Source organism: Trachemys scripta, chromosome 16 (assembly GCF_013100865.1).
Source record: "Trachemys scripta elegans isolate TJP31775 chromosome 16, CAS_Tse_1.0, whole genome shotgun sequence".
NCBI lineage: Eukaryota > Metazoa > Chordata > Testudines > Emydidae > Trachemys > Trachemys scripta.
The window spans coordinates 10,062,110-10,079,212 of NC_048313.1; the positions used below are offsets into that span (position 1 = coordinate 10,062,110).

The window sequence follows — 17,103 nt, forward strand, 5'->3', positions numbered from 1 at the left end:
ATCATTCTTATTATCAGTTAGTCTCACTTCGTGAAAGAAACAGGTCATGATAGTAGGATGAGACTATGTCTTATTGAAGAAACAGTCTTTGCTTGTTTCCTTCCAGGTACATGGGCTTGAAAATTCAATCTTGCATATTCACAACCCAGAAATCTAGCTAGTTGCCTGCTCTGTAATTAGAGGCGTTAGTTAAACTTAAAGATTAACGGCACAGAATGGGCACCAGAGTTGGAAATAACTGGTCTCAGTTGCCGTATGAACCTATGCAGTCGTGCTACATTATTAAAAGTAACTACGCTGTTTACAGAGCTGTTTTCCATAGGAGAGTTGTCTGGCGCTCGAGAAGTATTGAGTAGAGGGACTGGATTGTTTAAGGGATGGGTAATTGACCCTTTTGGGTCACAAATTCTCATCCAGAGTAAATGCACAGTGACCATGAAATTACCACCACCTGATTGGCTGTTGAGTCTCCGTTTACTTTGCAGCGAACAGCCTGCATCACAAAACTCACCACTTCTGTTGGCCCAGGAAAGGATTTACTTCACACTTCCTTTTTGCTTCTACAAGTGCTCCAGAGTAGGAGTAAGAAGCATTGGAGGGAAATTTGCATTTACTGTTGCCTGTATTCTCCCATTTAGGGGATCCAAAGGGGCCTGCAGTCTTCAACGCTGTGAATGCAGCACCTTTCACCAGCATTAAATTAATGAAACTGAAATCTGGCTGGGTTTTTATTCAATGATTTTCTTTTTTTTAATAAGCCACCTTTCTTTTACATTTTATTTCAGGTTTCAGTGTTCACCCAGGAGACAGGTGGGTTCTAGAAGTGAAGCGAGCATATACAATCACTGTTGAGGTGTATGATAAATCCAGCACTAAAGTCTATTTATCTGATGTGAGTATGTGGGAAGGGTCTGTTGTGCTTTATTCCTTACAGACCCACAGCTGCAACAACTGAGGGATTCAAATCCCTTCAAAGTCTTCTTGGAAATCGCTTATTCTTCAGATGTTTAGGATTGAGAAGTATTCAGGTCTCTGGAATTCAGCTTAATGTGATGTTACTAAAGAGAGGATAACTTATTTTCAAATTTAAACTTCCATCTTCATTTAGAAGCTGTGGTGTTCTAATAAATGTAATTTTTCTTATGCCTTTACATTTAGGGCAGCTTCAGCACGCGGAGAGAGTCTGCTAGGAGAAAGGCAGCCTGGTTTATTGAAAGGAAGGAAGGTTCAGTGGTTGGACACTAGCCTAGGAGTCGGGACAGCTGGGTTCAGTGCCCTGCTATGCCACAGACTTCCTTTCTGACCTTGAACAAGTCACTTAGCTTCTCCGTGCCACACTTCCCCATCTGTCAGACCTGGGGTGGTAACACTGCCTGACCTCACAGGGGTATTGTCAGGCTAAATATGTTAAAGATTGTGAAGTGCTTTGAGATCTACTGATTGAAAAGTGCTATATAAGAGCTAGGTCTTATTGGTGCTAGTCTGAGCTGTCTGCCAGCGGCTTATATGACCTTATGCAAGTCACTTAAACCTCCTTGAGACTTTGTTTCAATGTAATTAAAATGGCAATGACAATGTTTCCTTAACTCCTGGGGATTTTTAGAGGTTGTTCTCCTAACAGTCATTTCCTTAAGAAAAATGTTCTTCATTCCAATACAGAAACCAATGACTGGGCCCTTCATTTACCCAACTGTATCCAGAATGCACTCCCAGCTTACAGTTGTTTCATAACCATGTTGGTTTCCGAACTCCGGGAACACCCAGCGTGTGTGCGCGCTCGTGGCCTTGCAGATTTCTCTGACTGTATGTCTTGCGATTCTTCTGATAGAACGTGGATCCGGTTTCTCTGGGAAGTGGTTCCTTCATTGATTTCTGTTTTTTGTTGTTTTGCAGAACCTCAGAATAACTCACCAGTTTCCCAAGGAGTATTTTGAAGAGTTCTTGTCTTCGGTTAATGGTTCTTACCATATAGTTCAAGTCCTGAAGGAGGGCATCACAGTAATAAAAGCTGCCCTGGTATCTGTTCTTCTACAGGTAAGAGGTGAAGGTTGTACCCTTCCCCTTCCAGAATTTGCTGTTGCCTAAAGAGTTGATCCAGTACCCATTGAAGTGAGTGGAAAGACTTCCATTGATTTTAATGGGCGTTGACTCAGACCCTATGATATTACTGTTCACAAATGTATAAGCTGAACTCCTGTATGTTTCACGTTATGGCAATATTGCTAACGCCTTATTTACTTTGAATCGTAGCAGATGGTCCTATAAAACCTGTGTGTATAAGCATCTCCTCCTGGGGCTCCTGGGATAGCGACTCTCTCTGAAGGACAGCGTGATTTCCTCAGAGACATGAAATCTGAGGACTAGAGAGAAATGCCATGACTAATTGAACTAGGTCGTGCTGAAGATCAATAGGCTTCATTAAGCTGCTTTAGTGCTGCACCCTTTCCTACGCTATTCTGAATTTTCTAGGGGTTCCAAACAGGAGTAAGGGGGTGAAATGAAGAAAAAGAAAATGTACGTTGACTATCAGGAAAAGCTACAGAATTGTCTGCCAAGGGAAATGAGGGAAGATGCTTTGCTCAGGACATTTCAAAACACAGCCCTTGAGAACATAGTATAGGGAACTAGCATGCGCTGCTCATAGGATGGACAAGATGCAGACGACCTATTAAGCATTAGTTTTAGGGAGCAAGTATTTTTAATGTATCGGACATTTTTCTCTGTACAATTCCAGGCTTTAGTAAATGTGTTATATAGGGAAGATTTTGTAGAAGTCTGCTTAATGTGCACAGATTAAGGCCACATGAGGGCCTTGATCTGGAGAACATCTCTAACTGAACTGAATGCGCACTGAGGACAGTATATGTCTCTTGGATTAATAGGCTTGACTAAAATGAATTCTTGGGTTAAGCTGGCTGGTTGTTTCTGTCCAGTTGTAATGTTCTCTTCCAATGGCTTTGAACAAGTGAGAGGTCTTAGTTACACCAAGTAGCTGGGATTCCTCTACCTTTGCTCTAAACTTGATGTAAAGTGCAGTTTAGTGTTATTTCTTCTTTTAATTCTCTGCTGGCAGCAAGTGTGCTTACTTGTCCTATAGACCATATAAGCAGGAGCATTAAAGGCTGCTTTTATATAATATTCTATTTTTGTTTTTATAACTGTAGGAGTAATCTTCCTTTTATGAAATCTAGATTTTGCCCCCTCTCCTTCTGTTTGGTGACATACTGTACATTTCTCAGTCATGTAGTGTTTGACTATCTCCTAGAGTTTTACACATGAGGCAACAGCTGTTGGGAACAGCTGGAGGTATTGCTGCTGTTTTGGGGGAATTTTGATTAAGCTTATACAAAAAAGAAAAAACAATTGACTTAAAGCAGAAACACAGTGTTCCTTATTCCCACCTTGTTTTCCAGGTAATCAGTACAAATAAGAACCATTGTTTCTTCACAAAGTGTCAAATCTGTCTGCACCTTGAAGGGAGGAGTATGGTATATATGGAGATATACCTATCTCATAGAGCTGGAAGGGACCCCGAAAGGTCATCAAGTCCAGCCCCCTGCCTTCACTAGCAGGACCAAGTACTGATTTTGCCCCGGATCCCTAAATGGCCCCCTCAAGGATTGAACTCACAACCCTGTGTTTAGCAAGCCAATGCTCAAACCACGGAGCTATCCCTCTCCGTCTCCCCAATATGCATTGTCTGCACATGCTGCCCCATGCTGTTACCTCCTTGTACAGGCAGTTAAGCACTAGTTTACCACTTTTGTGAGTAGGGTGGCATCTTTGCTTGAAAGATTATTGTTCCTTGTTTTGTGCCTGTAGGCTGGCTCTGAGGATTACTTACCTGTCCCAATCAGCCATGAACAGGAGGTGAAGATTTACTTTCCAATCAAGTTGACACCCTCCTTCCTTGCATTTCCACACCATCCCATGGAAATCTTGTATCGGTACAAAGTTCAGGTGAAGTATATATGGTATGGAACATCAGGAAGAAGACCTCTTTGATATGAGAGTCCCTTCCAGAAAAAAAGCTTATTAATTACTTCTAGCCAAATAGAGACCCTGTTAGTATCCACAATAGCTAGTGAGAGGGCATGACAGCCTTTGTTTCTTTGCTAGCCTGATCTTGCACCCATTAAAATACAGGGCAAAATGCTCATTGAATTTACTGGGGACAGAAGCAGGCCCCGTGCTAGCAACATCACAGGCAGATGACTAGTGCTTTCCTTTAGCCCCCCTGCAAGCCCCACCCCTCCTCACCAGGCTTGTTTGCTCTTCCCTCCCTCACAGGTGGTCACATTTTATCTTTGTCCTAAACTGCTCCTTTTGATCCTGTTTCTCCAAGGCTTTGTCTTCCTCTGTCATCTCTTCTCGTTCCCTTCTTTACTGATCACGCGCCCATGTTTCTAGCACCACTTATCTTTAGTCTGGCTACACAGCCTTCAAGCCCACTGCATTCCTATATCATTCTAAATTGTATTGTCTAAGCAGCTAGAAAAGGGGCCGCAGCAACCTTCTTCCACTGTTCTGTTCCTGGCTGTGCCACTGACTTACCTTAGGTAAAAAAACCTTCCTGTGTCTCATTTGTGTCAGTATGGTTTACACTTTCCTATCCCCCCTTATAGGGGGATTGTGAGACTTAATGAATGCAGGTGAAGTGCTTTGAGATCCTCAGATGAAAGGAACTGAAGAAATGCTGTTGGTACTTTATTTTTTTACCCTATTAGCATGTTGTTCCACAGCCAAATCAGCTCAAGCACACAGTTTGCCAAAGAATTAACACTAATCTTGATCCCTGCACACAGTCCTCCTCCCTCTTTAGTACTCGGTAATCTGAACTGTTTACCTTTTCTATCCTCTGCTGCTTCATAGGTAGAAGGAGGCAGTGGCAATTTCACGTGGACCTCTTCCAATCAGACTGTAGTCACAGTCACCATAAAAGGAATAGTGACTGCCGGGGTGGTCAGAGGGCAGAGCACAGTACAGGCCAGAGATGTGCAGAACCCCTTCCATTACGGAGAAGTAAAGGCAAGTCTTTTCCTGACAAATCTTGCTTCCGTGACAGAGGGGGTTGCTTATCCAGGGTTAGAAATCTAAAACTCGTATCTGAAGAACAAAGTTGATGATGGGCGCCTGCTTAGAAATGTTGGACTAGATTCTCCTCTGACTTACATTGCAGTTCAGTGCTTCAGACGAGTTACTCCATCTCCTGATACTCGCTGGAGGGAGGGAGTAGGATCACCCCCAGGGTTGTTGCTGTTTGTTTGTTAAGCACAGACTTCTTGTCAACATATTAACAATTGTCTGCTGAGCACAATAATATTAAGATTTATTTGAGTCAGGATGCCTGGTGCGGTACAGTAACAATAAAATCAGCTGTAACTGAATCTCTTAAACCTGGATAGTGGAATTCTGCCTATATGATTAAGGCTGCAAGTGAAATTCAGCTCCTAAGCCAGAGCTGGCTTCCACTTTTATGTATTCTGCCTGCCTCTCACGAGAGATTCTCAGTTTCCTTCTTGAACCAGCGGCACTTTGCAGTGTGACTCGATTCTAACCCTTCCTACTTTGCTGACTGAGACTCTTGGTCAGTGCAGGTGTGTGTCTTGAAATTGACGAAGATGGAGATTTTGCCATTTCATGCAGACATTGAGATTGGCCAAGTTTTGGAAGTTCCACTCATGATGTACCACACCGATAGGGAGACAAGGGAGACCATTGCTTTTACGGACTGCTCCCTCTTAGCCCTGGACGTAAGCATGGATAAGCAAGGAGTCTTCATCCTTGCTGAAGAGGGTAAGATAGATGAGCTCCAAATTTGCTCACTTTTTAAAATACCTGTTTGCAAAGTCCATTTATAATTTATTTCCCAAAGTGCCGTTCCCTGTTTTCCAGTTTGAGTATTGCGTCAACCAGTCACAAGGTCTAGACAAAGGGATAGTCACCCTGTCATCATGTCTGGAACTGTATCGTTTGACTCTTCCGACAGCTAATGGGGACAGGACAAGTGGAGAGAGGGGGACAGTCTGGGAAACATTTAGGAAACATTTGGGAAGTCATGGATTCCATTACAGCCATAATCCTGTGTCCAGACATCAGCCCTGCTCATCCAAGATGTAGAAAGTGCTGAAAAAATGCTCTCAAATTTACAGGTAATCAGAAACCTGGCCTGACATTCTGCTCCAGTATCCAGTTAGCAGCAAAGTCCTTGGGACACACGTTGGTAACGGTGAGCGTGACCGTGTTCCAGGAGTATTTTGAAACCAGTGCCACATTTGCTGCTTATGAGCCTCTCAAGGTGAGGAGCTGCTCCCCTCTCTCTACTTCCTTCCCTGCTGTTTGAGTCATGCTTTTGTCTTCGCTGTCTTCACATATTTGCTTCTGGAGCGAACCCACTGATGGTAGTGAGGCAGCAATACTAGTGCACCCTTCCCTTGTGTTGTGGACTACCTGCCGTATTCATGTTGTCATGGAATTGTGGTCAGAAAGAGAGGGTACTTTACCCCTTCCCCGCTGAGGGATTTGTGAGGCTTTATTAGTTAACATTTGGCAAGTCCCTTGGAGCGGGCAGTTTAAAGCATATCACCCTGAAATGTTGCTATATTTTTCTCTGGGAGGAGGAAGTTCCTCCCAGACCTCCTTTTCCTTCACATTACACCGGCCCAAAGTTTAAACCATATTTTGCAACTACCAGACTCAGAGGATTGAATAAATTCCTTTTGTGAAAAAAACATCAAATGTATCTGAGCAGGTCCTCTATTTCAGTAGCAATTTTTTTTTCTGTTAGCTGAGCTTTCTGCTGCCGCAGTAGGGTGTCTTTTTTTTATTTTTGGTGCAGATGATTATATATAGTATTAGTTTTCTTACAGATAGCTCAGTATAGTCCAACCCAGATCCAATAGCAAATGGCCTCTTCCTATAATATTGTGTAGTTTCTCAACCTTTTGGGCCTACATAAGAATGGCCGTACTGGGTCAGACCAAAGTCGACCTAGCCCAGGGTCCTGTCTTCCGACAGTGGCCAATGCCAGGTGCCCCAGAGGGAATGAACAGGACAGGGAATCATCCATGACCCATCCCCTGTTGCCCATTTCCAGCTTCTGGCAAACAGAGGCTAGTTGGCTCCACTTAAAAGCCCCTTCCATTGCCAAGCGGTATAAAGGAGCCTGCATGTAAATGAGAATCAGGCCCATTGGTTGTATTATAGACGTTACCTTTTGTATGTCCTTGCTGAGACTATGTAGTAAAATAGCACTGGCTGCTAATTTCTCTTCGTGTGATCAGGCTCTAAACCCAGTGGAGGTGGCGTTGGTGACTTGGCAGTCAGCGAAGCAGATGGTATTTGATGGAGGGCCGGGGCCATGGGTTTTGGAACCATCTCGTTTCTTCTTGGAATTGACTGTGGAGCATGAGGAAAAAATTGAAATTACACAGGTCCGACTGCCAACTAAAAGGAAACAGAACCAGTACGTTTACCGGATTTTGTGCTTGGAGTTGGGGGAGCAGGTAGGAAAAACACCTACATTTTCTGCAATGTAATAACTAGCTGGCAACAGATTGGCTAATATCTCACACATAAAGCAATACAGTGTGAAAAAAACATGTTCCATTTCTCCTGACAGGGAAGTTCAGGGCTTGCACTAGCACAATCTAACTAAGGGACAGTTTGACTCTTGTGTACCAAAAAGTCATTTTAGAAACTCCTACTGTCCACTTCACGGTGGAAATAGAAAAAGGGATAGTGTATTGCTGCATCTGATACTTAAAAGTATTCGGAGCAGAGAAGCTTCATTAGTGATGGTGCCTCCCCAGACACCCTGGGCCTCTAGAGATTCTCCCATAGAATGTTTGGTTTTGAGTCTCAGTATTTTTTTTATATATAGACTAGACCTTTATCACCACCCCTGACCCCCGGTATGGTCTTGCTTTTATTTTCTTTAAATAAACCTATTTTGGAGTGCTGTTCAACAGGAAATCATGGGTATAGCTGAAATTGAAAAGCCTGCTGGTTAACCATCTCCCTTGCATATCCTTGCAGGTACTTACGCTCCGAGTAGGTAATCAGCCAGGAGTCCTGAACCCTAGTCCTGCCGTGGAAACTGTGCAGGTGACTTTCATTTGTGCTCATCCAGCCAGTATGTCTGTGACCCCAGTGTACAAGGTAGCTGCAGGTGCCCAGCCTTGCCCGTTGCCTCAGCACAACAAACAGCTGGTAAGGCTTTATATGTTTTAAAATGAGTGAATAACACTCCTCTCCTGTAATCATTTGTAGGGTGATTGGAAACCCATGATGCGTGTGATATGTTTGATGTCCAGATAAAGCTTGTGTAGCATTAACTGATAATTTAATAGCTTTTATCAGGAAATCTATTATCTGAAGATGGAATCACCTCTGTCAAATGAAACTACTTTGATGGTCCCTGCTCAGTTCCTCTGCCCATCAAACCGGCTGGGTAATTACGTCAAATTACTGTGTAATTTGGCAGTAACTCATTCTCTGCATAAGGAAACTCCAAAGAGGAATCACAGCATCCTGGGCCCTGTAGTCTCCTTAGGCTGCACCTCTCTCGTTCAGATGAATGTGGCTATGGGCTGCATTGTACAAGGTGGTTTTCCTCTGGAATCCGACTCCGAGTTACTAATGAGATTGAGTTCTATTATTTTGGGTGTAGATCCCCGTGTCCAGTTTGAGGAATACAGTTTTGGAGTTGGCCGTGTTTGATCAGCACCGGCGGAAGTTTGACAACTTTAGCTCCCTGGTGCTGGAGTGGAAATCAGCCAATGAAAGTCTCGCACACTTTACTGACTCAAAGTCCATGCAGATGGTAGCAAAGGATGATGGGAGTGGACAGACCAGATTGCACGGTACCTGTTCAGTTTTATACACTGAACTCCAGTGAAGTCAGTCGGAGTTGCACCTGCTTACCCCAGCACTGAATTTAGCTCAAACTCTCTCTCCTTCCTCCTAATATAATTTCTATATCTATGCGTCACCATGATATCTGGGCTTCACTTTCTCTAATGATTTTGGCTTTATTAATAAAGACTTTAACATAAATTAAGCTCAAACTTCAAGTTTCCTCCCTAGGCTGGGCTCCTCCTAGGTTCTTCTCTAAGGACTGTTCAGCCCACTCGCTAGATCAGAGGTGGGCAAACTACGGCCCAGGGGCAGCATCCAGCCCTCCCAACATTTTAATCCAGCCCTTGAACTCCCACCGGGGAGCAGGGTCCGGGGCTTGCCCTGCTCCGGCGCTCCAGCTGGGGAGTGGGGTCAGAGCCTTGGCCCGCTTCGCACGGCTCCCAGAAGCAGCAGCATGCCCCCCTCCAGCACCTACACATAGGGGCAGCCAACGGGCTCTGCACACTGCCCCTAGCACTGCCCCCGCAGCTCCCATTGGCCAGGAACCACAGCCAATGGGAGCTGCGGGGCAGCGCCTGCGGACAGGGTGGCACCTGCGGACAGGGCAGCGCACAGAGCCGCCTGGCCGCGCCTTCACATAGGAGCCGGAGCGGGGACATGCCGCTGCTTCTGGGAGCTGGTTGAGGTAATCACTGCCCGGAGCCTGCCCAGCCCTGATCCCCTTCCCACAAGTCAAACCCTTTAGTCCCAGCCCGGAGCACCCTCCTGCACTCCCAACCCCTCATCCCCAGCTCCACCCCAGAGCCCACACCCCCAGCCGGAGCCCTCACTCCCCCCCACCTCCCAACCCTCTGCCTCAGTCCAGAGCCCCCTCCTGCACCCTGAACTCTTAATTTCTGGCCCCACCTCACAGCCTGCACCCCTAGCCAGAGCCTGCACCCCCAGCCAGAGCCCTCACCCCATCTTGCACCCCAACCTCCAATTTGGTGAGCATTCATGGCCTGCCATACACTTTTCATACCCAGATGTGGCCCTCGGGCCAAAACGTTTGCTCACCCCTGCGCTAGAGCATTTCTTTAGCGAGCCAGTCCCAGTTCCATTACATCTGCAAGTGGAGTAACAAGCCACCTGCCTTAGTCAGCAGCACTCACTTAACCCTTTCCCAACAGAATTTCGTCCTGCTTCCAGGGTGGGTGGGGTATGTCAGACGAACACTGCTACTCTGTTACAGCCTTTAAAAGTGCCATAGCATGGGTAATGGATTATAGATGTGTGTTTTTAAACGGATAACACAAGGGAGCTGTCAAAGAACGATTCAAGCAGATTTCTAACAATTAATTAATTGCTAACAATTCTTAACACTGAAATTATTGCTCATGAACCTCATTTGCAAATATTGCATCCTGCTCACTCTTATTCCTAGTTGAAGGTGGAATTGCTGTTTTTGTTTGTTTTCCATCTCTTGTTTCCAGTGAAATATCTGTTCTCTGTTGCTTATAGGGCATCAGCTCCTGGAGGTGCACCGCATCAAAGGGACTATTCTGATTGGAGTCAGCTTTGTGAAGTATTCAGAAAGAGGCAGTCCAAGAGTGAGTGGAAGAGGCCATTTTGGGCATAGTATGGATTGCTTAATCTCTAACTGATCTGTCTAGCAAACTGTTGTAGTCTACTGATAAATTGAGCTGAGTAGGTTAGGATTGTGCAGATAATTGTATCTTCAGGATTGAATACTGGGTTTTGTCCTCTTTCAAGAGGAAAGTCCTATTTCTGCCATCCCAGCCAGTTAGGAGAAGTGCTAGTGCACTGCCACAGCAATCATCAGTTCCTTCTGCGAAAGAGAAGGTTTGGGGTTTTGTGACTAGAGGGAATACTAACGTCACTTCTCTCTGGTTTTGGTTGCATATTTAGGAAGTATCTAACTTGCCTACCTCCACGACTGTGGAGTTGTTACTGGTAGAGGATGTGACAGTGGTGCCAGACAATGCCACTATCTATAATCATCCTGCTGTGAAGGTAAGAACGTTATTAGTATGGCTACACTATATCACATAAGTCTTTGGTATATTAAGCAGCATTTTACCATCAGTAGATTTTTTTTTTCCCCCCTCAACTGCCTTCATGAACATTTGGAGGACAGTGACTGTGTCCCTGCATAAAACTCATGCCCATCTGTTGTATAACTGCTCATCGCTTCATGGAATGATAACCTCTTTGATCTCTCCCTTTCTGCTCAATGAAATGAAAATACAGTGTGGTGTTGGACTGCAAGTGCTGCCTATGTTCAAAGGTAGCAGTGCTTCTGAAAAGAAGGCCATTGTTCCAGATGAGTGTTAAGAGAGATGATCTGCAAGTATTCTTCACAATACACTTAATGAGGCCTGTCCTGTTTCAGTGAAACTGAAGAGACAGTGCAATTAGTGGAGGAATCACTGTTCATTGCCTTAAGACATCCTTCTGTTGAGTGTCTCTGTAGCACTCCCAATCCCTGCCCACTGGCCAGTGAGTGATGGGAAATCAATCTTGGGTTTTCCATTTGAAAATCCAAAGCACTAACCCCCAGGCTGGACCATTCACAATTATTTTAATTGGATACATGGTATTAGCTGATGCCCTTGAGTTCCTTGCTTTGTAGGGGAGCAGGGGAATCATGACTTTGTGTATTAGAGCTGGCTGTTCTTGATCACCTAATCACCTAGGGCCAAATTTGAAGTCTTTACTCGGTTTTTACTCATAAGAACATAACAATGGCCAGACTGGTCAGACCAGTGGTCCGTCTAGCCCTGTGTCCTGTCTTCCAGTGCCTGATGCTTCACAGGGAATGATCAGAAGAGGACAATTTATTGAGTGATCCATCCCCTGACATATAGTCCCAGCTTCTGGCTGTTAGAGGTTTAGGGACACTGGAGCATGGGGTTGCGTCCCTGGCCATTTTGGCTAATCGCCATTGATGGACCTACCCCCATAAACTTATCTCATTCTTTTTTGAATCCACTTCTACTTTTGGGCTTCGCAACATCCCCTGGCAACGAGTTCCACAAGTTGACTGTGTGTTATGTGAAGAAGTATTTCCTTATGTTTTTTTAAATCTGTTGCCTGTTAATTTCATTGGGTGGCCCCTGGTACTTGCATCTGAAGAAGTCAGGTTCTTACCCACGAAAGCTTATGCTCCCAATACTTCTGTTAGTCTCAAAGGTGCCACAGGACCCTCTGTTGCTTTTTACAGATTCAGACTAACACGGCTACTATCCCCTCTGATACCTGGTTCTTGTGTTATGTGAAGGGGTAAATAACACTTCCCTCTTCACTTTCTCCACTCCATTCATGATTTACAGCCCTCTGTCATACGCCATCTTAGTCGTCTCTTTTCTAGGCTGAACAGTCCCCGTCTTTTTAATCTCTCCTCAAATGGAAGCTGTTCCATACCCCTATTCAGTTTTGCTGCCCTTCTCTTCACTTTTTCCAATTCAATATTTATTTTCAATTCCAGTTATATGATTTTTGAGATGGGGTGACCAGAACTGCAGGCAGTATTCAAAATGTGAGGGTAACATGGGTTTATATAGTGGCATATGGTATTTTCTGTCTTGGTATTTGTCCCTTTCCTGTGGTGCCTAACATTCTGTCCGTTTTTTTGACTGCTGCTGCAGAATGAGCAGATTTTTCAGAGGACTATCCAGAATGACTCCACAGTCTCTTTCTTGAGCAGTAATAGCTCATTTAGACCTCATCACTTTGTATGTGTACTTGGGATCATGTTTTCCAATGTGCATTACTTAACATGGAATTTCATCTGCCATTTTGTTGCCCAGTCACCCAATTTAGTGAGATCCATTTGTAACTCTTTGCAGTCAGCTCTGGACTTAACTGTGTTTGGTAATTTTTGTATCATCTGCAAACTTGGCCACCTCACTGCTTACCCCTTTTTCCAGATCATTTATGAGTATGTTGAATAGCACTCGTCCAAGTACTGATCCTTGGAGAACCCTGCTATTTACCTCTGTCCACTGTGAAAACTGACCATTTATTCTTAACCTTTATTTCCTATCTTTTAACCAGTTATTGATCAGACCTTTTTTATCTCATGACTGTGTGTTTTGCTTAAGAGCCTTTGGCGAGGACCTTGTCAAAGGCTTTCTGAAAGTCCAAGTTCATTTTATCAACTAGATCACCCTTGTCCATGTTTGTTGACCCCTCAAAGAATTCTAATAGAGTGGTGAGGCATGATTTCCCTTTACAGAAGTCGTGTTGATTTTTCCCCAACAAATCATGTTCATCTATGTGTCTGATAATTTTGTTCTTTACTACGGTTTCAACCAGTTTCCCTGGTACTGAAGTTAGGCTCACTGGCCTGTAATTGCCAGGATCGTTTCTGGAGCCTTTTTAAAAGTCAGTGTTACATTAGTTAACCTCCAGTCATCTGGTAAAGAGGTTGATTTAAACGGTAAGTTACATACCACAGTTAGTAGTTCTGCAATTTCATATTTGAGTTCCTTCAGAACTCTTGAGTGAATACCATCTGGTCCTGGTGACTTTTATTCCTGTTTAATTTATCAATTTGTTCCAAAATCTTCTTTTATTGACATCTCAATCTGGGACGACCCTCTGATTTGTCACATAAAAAGAATAGATCAGGTGTGGGAATCTTCCTCTCATCCTCTACTGTGAAGACTGATGCAAAGAATTCATTTAGCTTCTCTGCAGTGGCCTTGTCTTCCTTCAGTGCTCCTTTACCATCCAGTGGCCTTCCTGGTTCTGATGTACGTAAAAGAAATTTTGCTGTTCGTTTTTGTGTCTTTTGCTAATTTCTCTTCAAATTCTTTTTTGGCCTAAGTATTCCTTTACACTTGATGTGCCAGAGTGTATGTTCCGTTCTGTTTTCCTCAGTAGGCTTTGACTTCCAATTTTTAAAAGAAGTGGTTTTTTCCTCTAATCCCTTCTTTTACTCTGCTGTTTAGCCACGGTGGCATTTTTTTGGTGGTCTTACTGTTTTGTTTTTTTTTAGTTGGGGTATACCTGTAATTTGAGCCTTTCTTACAGTGTTTTGAAAATCTTTCATGCAGCTTGCAATTTTCAATCTTACTTGGGCTAAAAATCCCTTTGGAGACTGAGTAAAAGCTGAGTGAGGCCTGCAGGATTTAAACCCCTACGTCAGTGAGCCAGCACTCTGAGTTGGTAGAGGAGTGAGTGCCCTGGGATTTTATTCATTTTTCTGTACCATTCTAGGAAATATTTGATCTAGTGGAAGGATCTGGGTACTTCTTGGTCAACAGCAGCAAAGAGGAGATTGTAAACACTACATACCTAGAAGCAGAGAGTGCCATCGAGGTGAGCACATTCAAGGTGTTTTCCCCTGGAGAAAAGCCTGGGTTCAAAATCTCACAGTGAGATTCACCCTCCAGGAAAGAAATAGATATTTTTTCTTACTTTCCATCTCTCATTTCTTTTTACCTTCAGAACTGTTTATGCAGTTCACTTTAACACGCTGAATTACTTTATTGCCAGCATGTGTGTAAAGTGGGCCAGATATTTGTTAGACTAGATTTCTTAATAAGAGAAAATATTAGAATAGTGGATTAAAGTATGCCTGTCACCAAATGGCACAAAATACACTGTATCAGCTACTGTGTATAGATTTTATTTACCTTTTGGGTTTTATTATATGGGTAGGGACTTGGCTGACTTCCAGATCCTGTATAGGGTGACACTTTCAACCATTATAGTTGCTCAATCAAAATTAATTCTCTCCTGTAGTTTTCCTGGCTGCTATTTCCTGTAACAGTAAATATAATACAATATACTATTTGGTGCTAACGGGCCCAGAGGCATGAGTGAGCAGCAGAGTCAGAAATCACACTTGAGTCAGGTTTGCTTTCCTGTAGAGAGAAATTTAGCCTGAATATCAGGAAGAAACATCCTGACTGTCTGACCTTCTGGACTGTTGAATAATTTCCAAGGAAAGTGGTGAAAACACCATGAGTTGAGACATTTAAAACTAGACTGGACACAATGCTCTAGGAACTGTGCTATAGGAACAGTCCTGTGATGGCTTCTGGTTGACCCTAACAGAGGTTTTTCCTCTTTGTTTACATGGTTGTTTGAACAATGACTTTTCAGCAGAATGCCAAACTTGGTCACTTTTACAAGTTAGCTTTAGCTTTTTGGTGACAGAGATGCAAATGAAATCGGTATCCACTGCAGATAGTATGGCTAATACCTCCTCACTTTCCTTGTAGATCATCCCTTTGCATCCTGGATCTCTAACCCTGGAGGTCTACGATCTCTGTCTGGCATTTCTGGGACCAGCTACAGTCTATATACATGTGTCTGATATGCACGAGTTGGAGGTGGATCTCATTGACAAGGTGAGACAATCTCAGGGAAACTCAAATGTCTGTAAAAAACCTAGCCTGCTGGGATGTGATATTTTTTTGTTTGTTCTTATTTCCGTTCACACGTTTGTTTGTTTGTTTTTGTTTGTTTGTTTTTGCATTGTATTGAGCCATCTATGAAGTAATTTTCCTTTCAAAAGATATTTGTTTTATTTTCACACTGTTAGAGAAATCTGTATGAAGGTATCTTTTTAAATACAAGAGACATCGTTAGTGTGGCAGCCTTTCATCTAGGCATCCAAGAACAGGATTCTTGTCTGTTCCAATATACTGTTGGCTCCCAAGGACAAAGTATGTGACTGCACAACATGCATTCATCATCCTGAAGAAACGCATCTCTCTCTAGGTTGCTTAGTAACGAAGATAGACTCTTAACTATCGTGGGTGGTAGTTTAGAGAGTTTGAGGCTTCAAAAATATGAGAGTTACACGTTGGTTCTATAAGTCTTACGATTCTTTCTTCAAATCTTGTGGGGCAGAGATATTTCACATGAGCCACATAGCTGGGCTTGGTGCACTTGGTGCAAGATTTGTCCACAGGACTGCAAGAGAAGTTGTGTTTTTTCTTCAATACTTGGTTAGACGCTACCCACTCCTGCCCTAGTATCTACTCTTCTCTTCTTCCCTGGGGGAGTAAGCAACTTCTTCTGGAACTGAGCTGCAAGGGGCTTATGTTGAAGATTGAATGGAGTGTCTTAGCTAGGTGATAAACCATGACATCTTGCATCCACTTCAGAGGTTTGTTTTTGGCACTAAATCATACTGCTGTAGAAGGACCAGGCCAGTCTTTTGGTTTTTTTTTTCACATTTTATTAATGTGAAATCTTAATTTACCTGGGTTAAAAAATGTATTTAAGGCCATTCAGTGTCCCAGCAATAGTGTCACTTGCTACACAATGGGAGACCCAGTGTGAATCCCTGCCTCATACTGTAGGGGCTGCCATACATTCTGGCAGCCCCACAGCAGCTCTTAGAAGAGATGAGCCTCTAATTTTAACAACAACAATTCTCTATTTCTGATGAAGAAGTGACACTGAAAGAAGAGGGAGCCTGCCTGCATCCTCTTGAATGTCCTGCCTATGTGAGTATCTCTCTGCAGGTAGGAAGGAGAACTTAAGAGAGGTAAGGTTGGTGGTGTCCCTTTGCAGCCCATCCAAGGTTAGGCATAGGTACAGAGACCCTGCCAAAAATGGTAAAAGTGCTCTTTTTACCTAGATCGAGATTGGCAAATCTGTCCTAGTCAGCGTGCGAGTCCTCGGTTTTCATCGACATCCATTCAGGAGTAAATATTTCAAGTACATGAAGCTCAAACTACAGGCAGCATCTGCTATTGTTACACTTATGTGAGTACTACAGTAGGCATCCTGGTGCATTTCCACTGCAAATAGCAGCTGAGAGTATCCATCCTCTACTGCAAAATAAAACTGATTACTACAAAGCAAAATCCAGCACCCTATCCATCCCCTGGCTAAAGGAGTGTTGTGGTGACTAGATGTCCAAACTCCTTCATTCTATCTCCAGTCATGTCACTGTCCCAACGTGTGTGGTCTTGAGAAAGTCACTTCACCTCCCCATGTCTGAGGTTTTATCTTCTGTAAAGTGGGGATCATACATAAGTACCTTATAGGGTAGGTCGCCAGGCTTAATTCATATTTGTAAACCTCTCAGTGTAGCTCCTCAATGAAAAGCGATGCAGAAGGCAAAGTGTTATCTCCATTCCCATCACTCGGTTTTCTACACTGCCACAGAATCCCCTTGCCACAGAAAAATATAGCTGTGTACTAAATATGTTTACATTGTTTATTTCTGGCATGGTTAGTCCATAAATGTATAGCTCTTTTGATTGAAATAGCTTG

The 17,103-nt window shown here is 43.5% G+C and overlaps 1 protein-coding gene across 4 annotated transcripts in view; it reads left to right on the forward strand.

Moving 5' to 3' along the window:
- Positions 1-17,103, forward strand: part of NUP210L (nucleoporin 210 like) — a 43,472-nt gene that overhangs the window by 7,834 nt on the left and 18,535 nt on the right. For all 4 annotated transcript variants that reach the window (XR_004648360.1, XM_034792362.1, XM_034792363.1 and 1 more), the window contains 14 exons: positions 786-892; positions 1,894-2,034; positions 3,823-3,960; positions 4,873-5,028; positions 5,598-5,796; positions 6,153-6,298; positions 7,284-7,505; positions 8,038-8,211; positions 8,672-8,864; positions 10,360-10,448; positions 10,768-10,872; positions 14,083-14,184; positions 15,093-15,221; positions 16,463-16,590. Coding sequence is in view for 3 of the 4 variants with exons in the window: in XM_034792362.1 (XP_034648253.1) it covers positions 786-892; positions 1,894-2,034; positions 3,823-3,960; positions 4,873-5,028; positions 5,598-5,796; positions 6,153-6,298; positions 7,284-7,505; positions 8,038-8,211; positions 8,672-8,864; positions 10,360-10,448; positions 10,768-10,872; positions 14,083-14,184; positions 15,093-15,221; positions 16,463-16,590 (2,029 nt within the window). In the remaining variant the exon portion in view is untranslated. The remainder of the gene's footprint in view (positions 1-785; positions 893-1,893; positions 2,035-3,822; positions 3,961-4,872; positions 5,029-5,597; positions 5,797-6,152; positions 6,299-7,283; positions 7,506-8,037; positions 8,212-8,671; positions 8,865-10,359; positions 10,449-10,767; positions 10,873-14,082; positions 14,185-15,092; positions 15,222-16,462; positions 16,591-17,103) is intronic.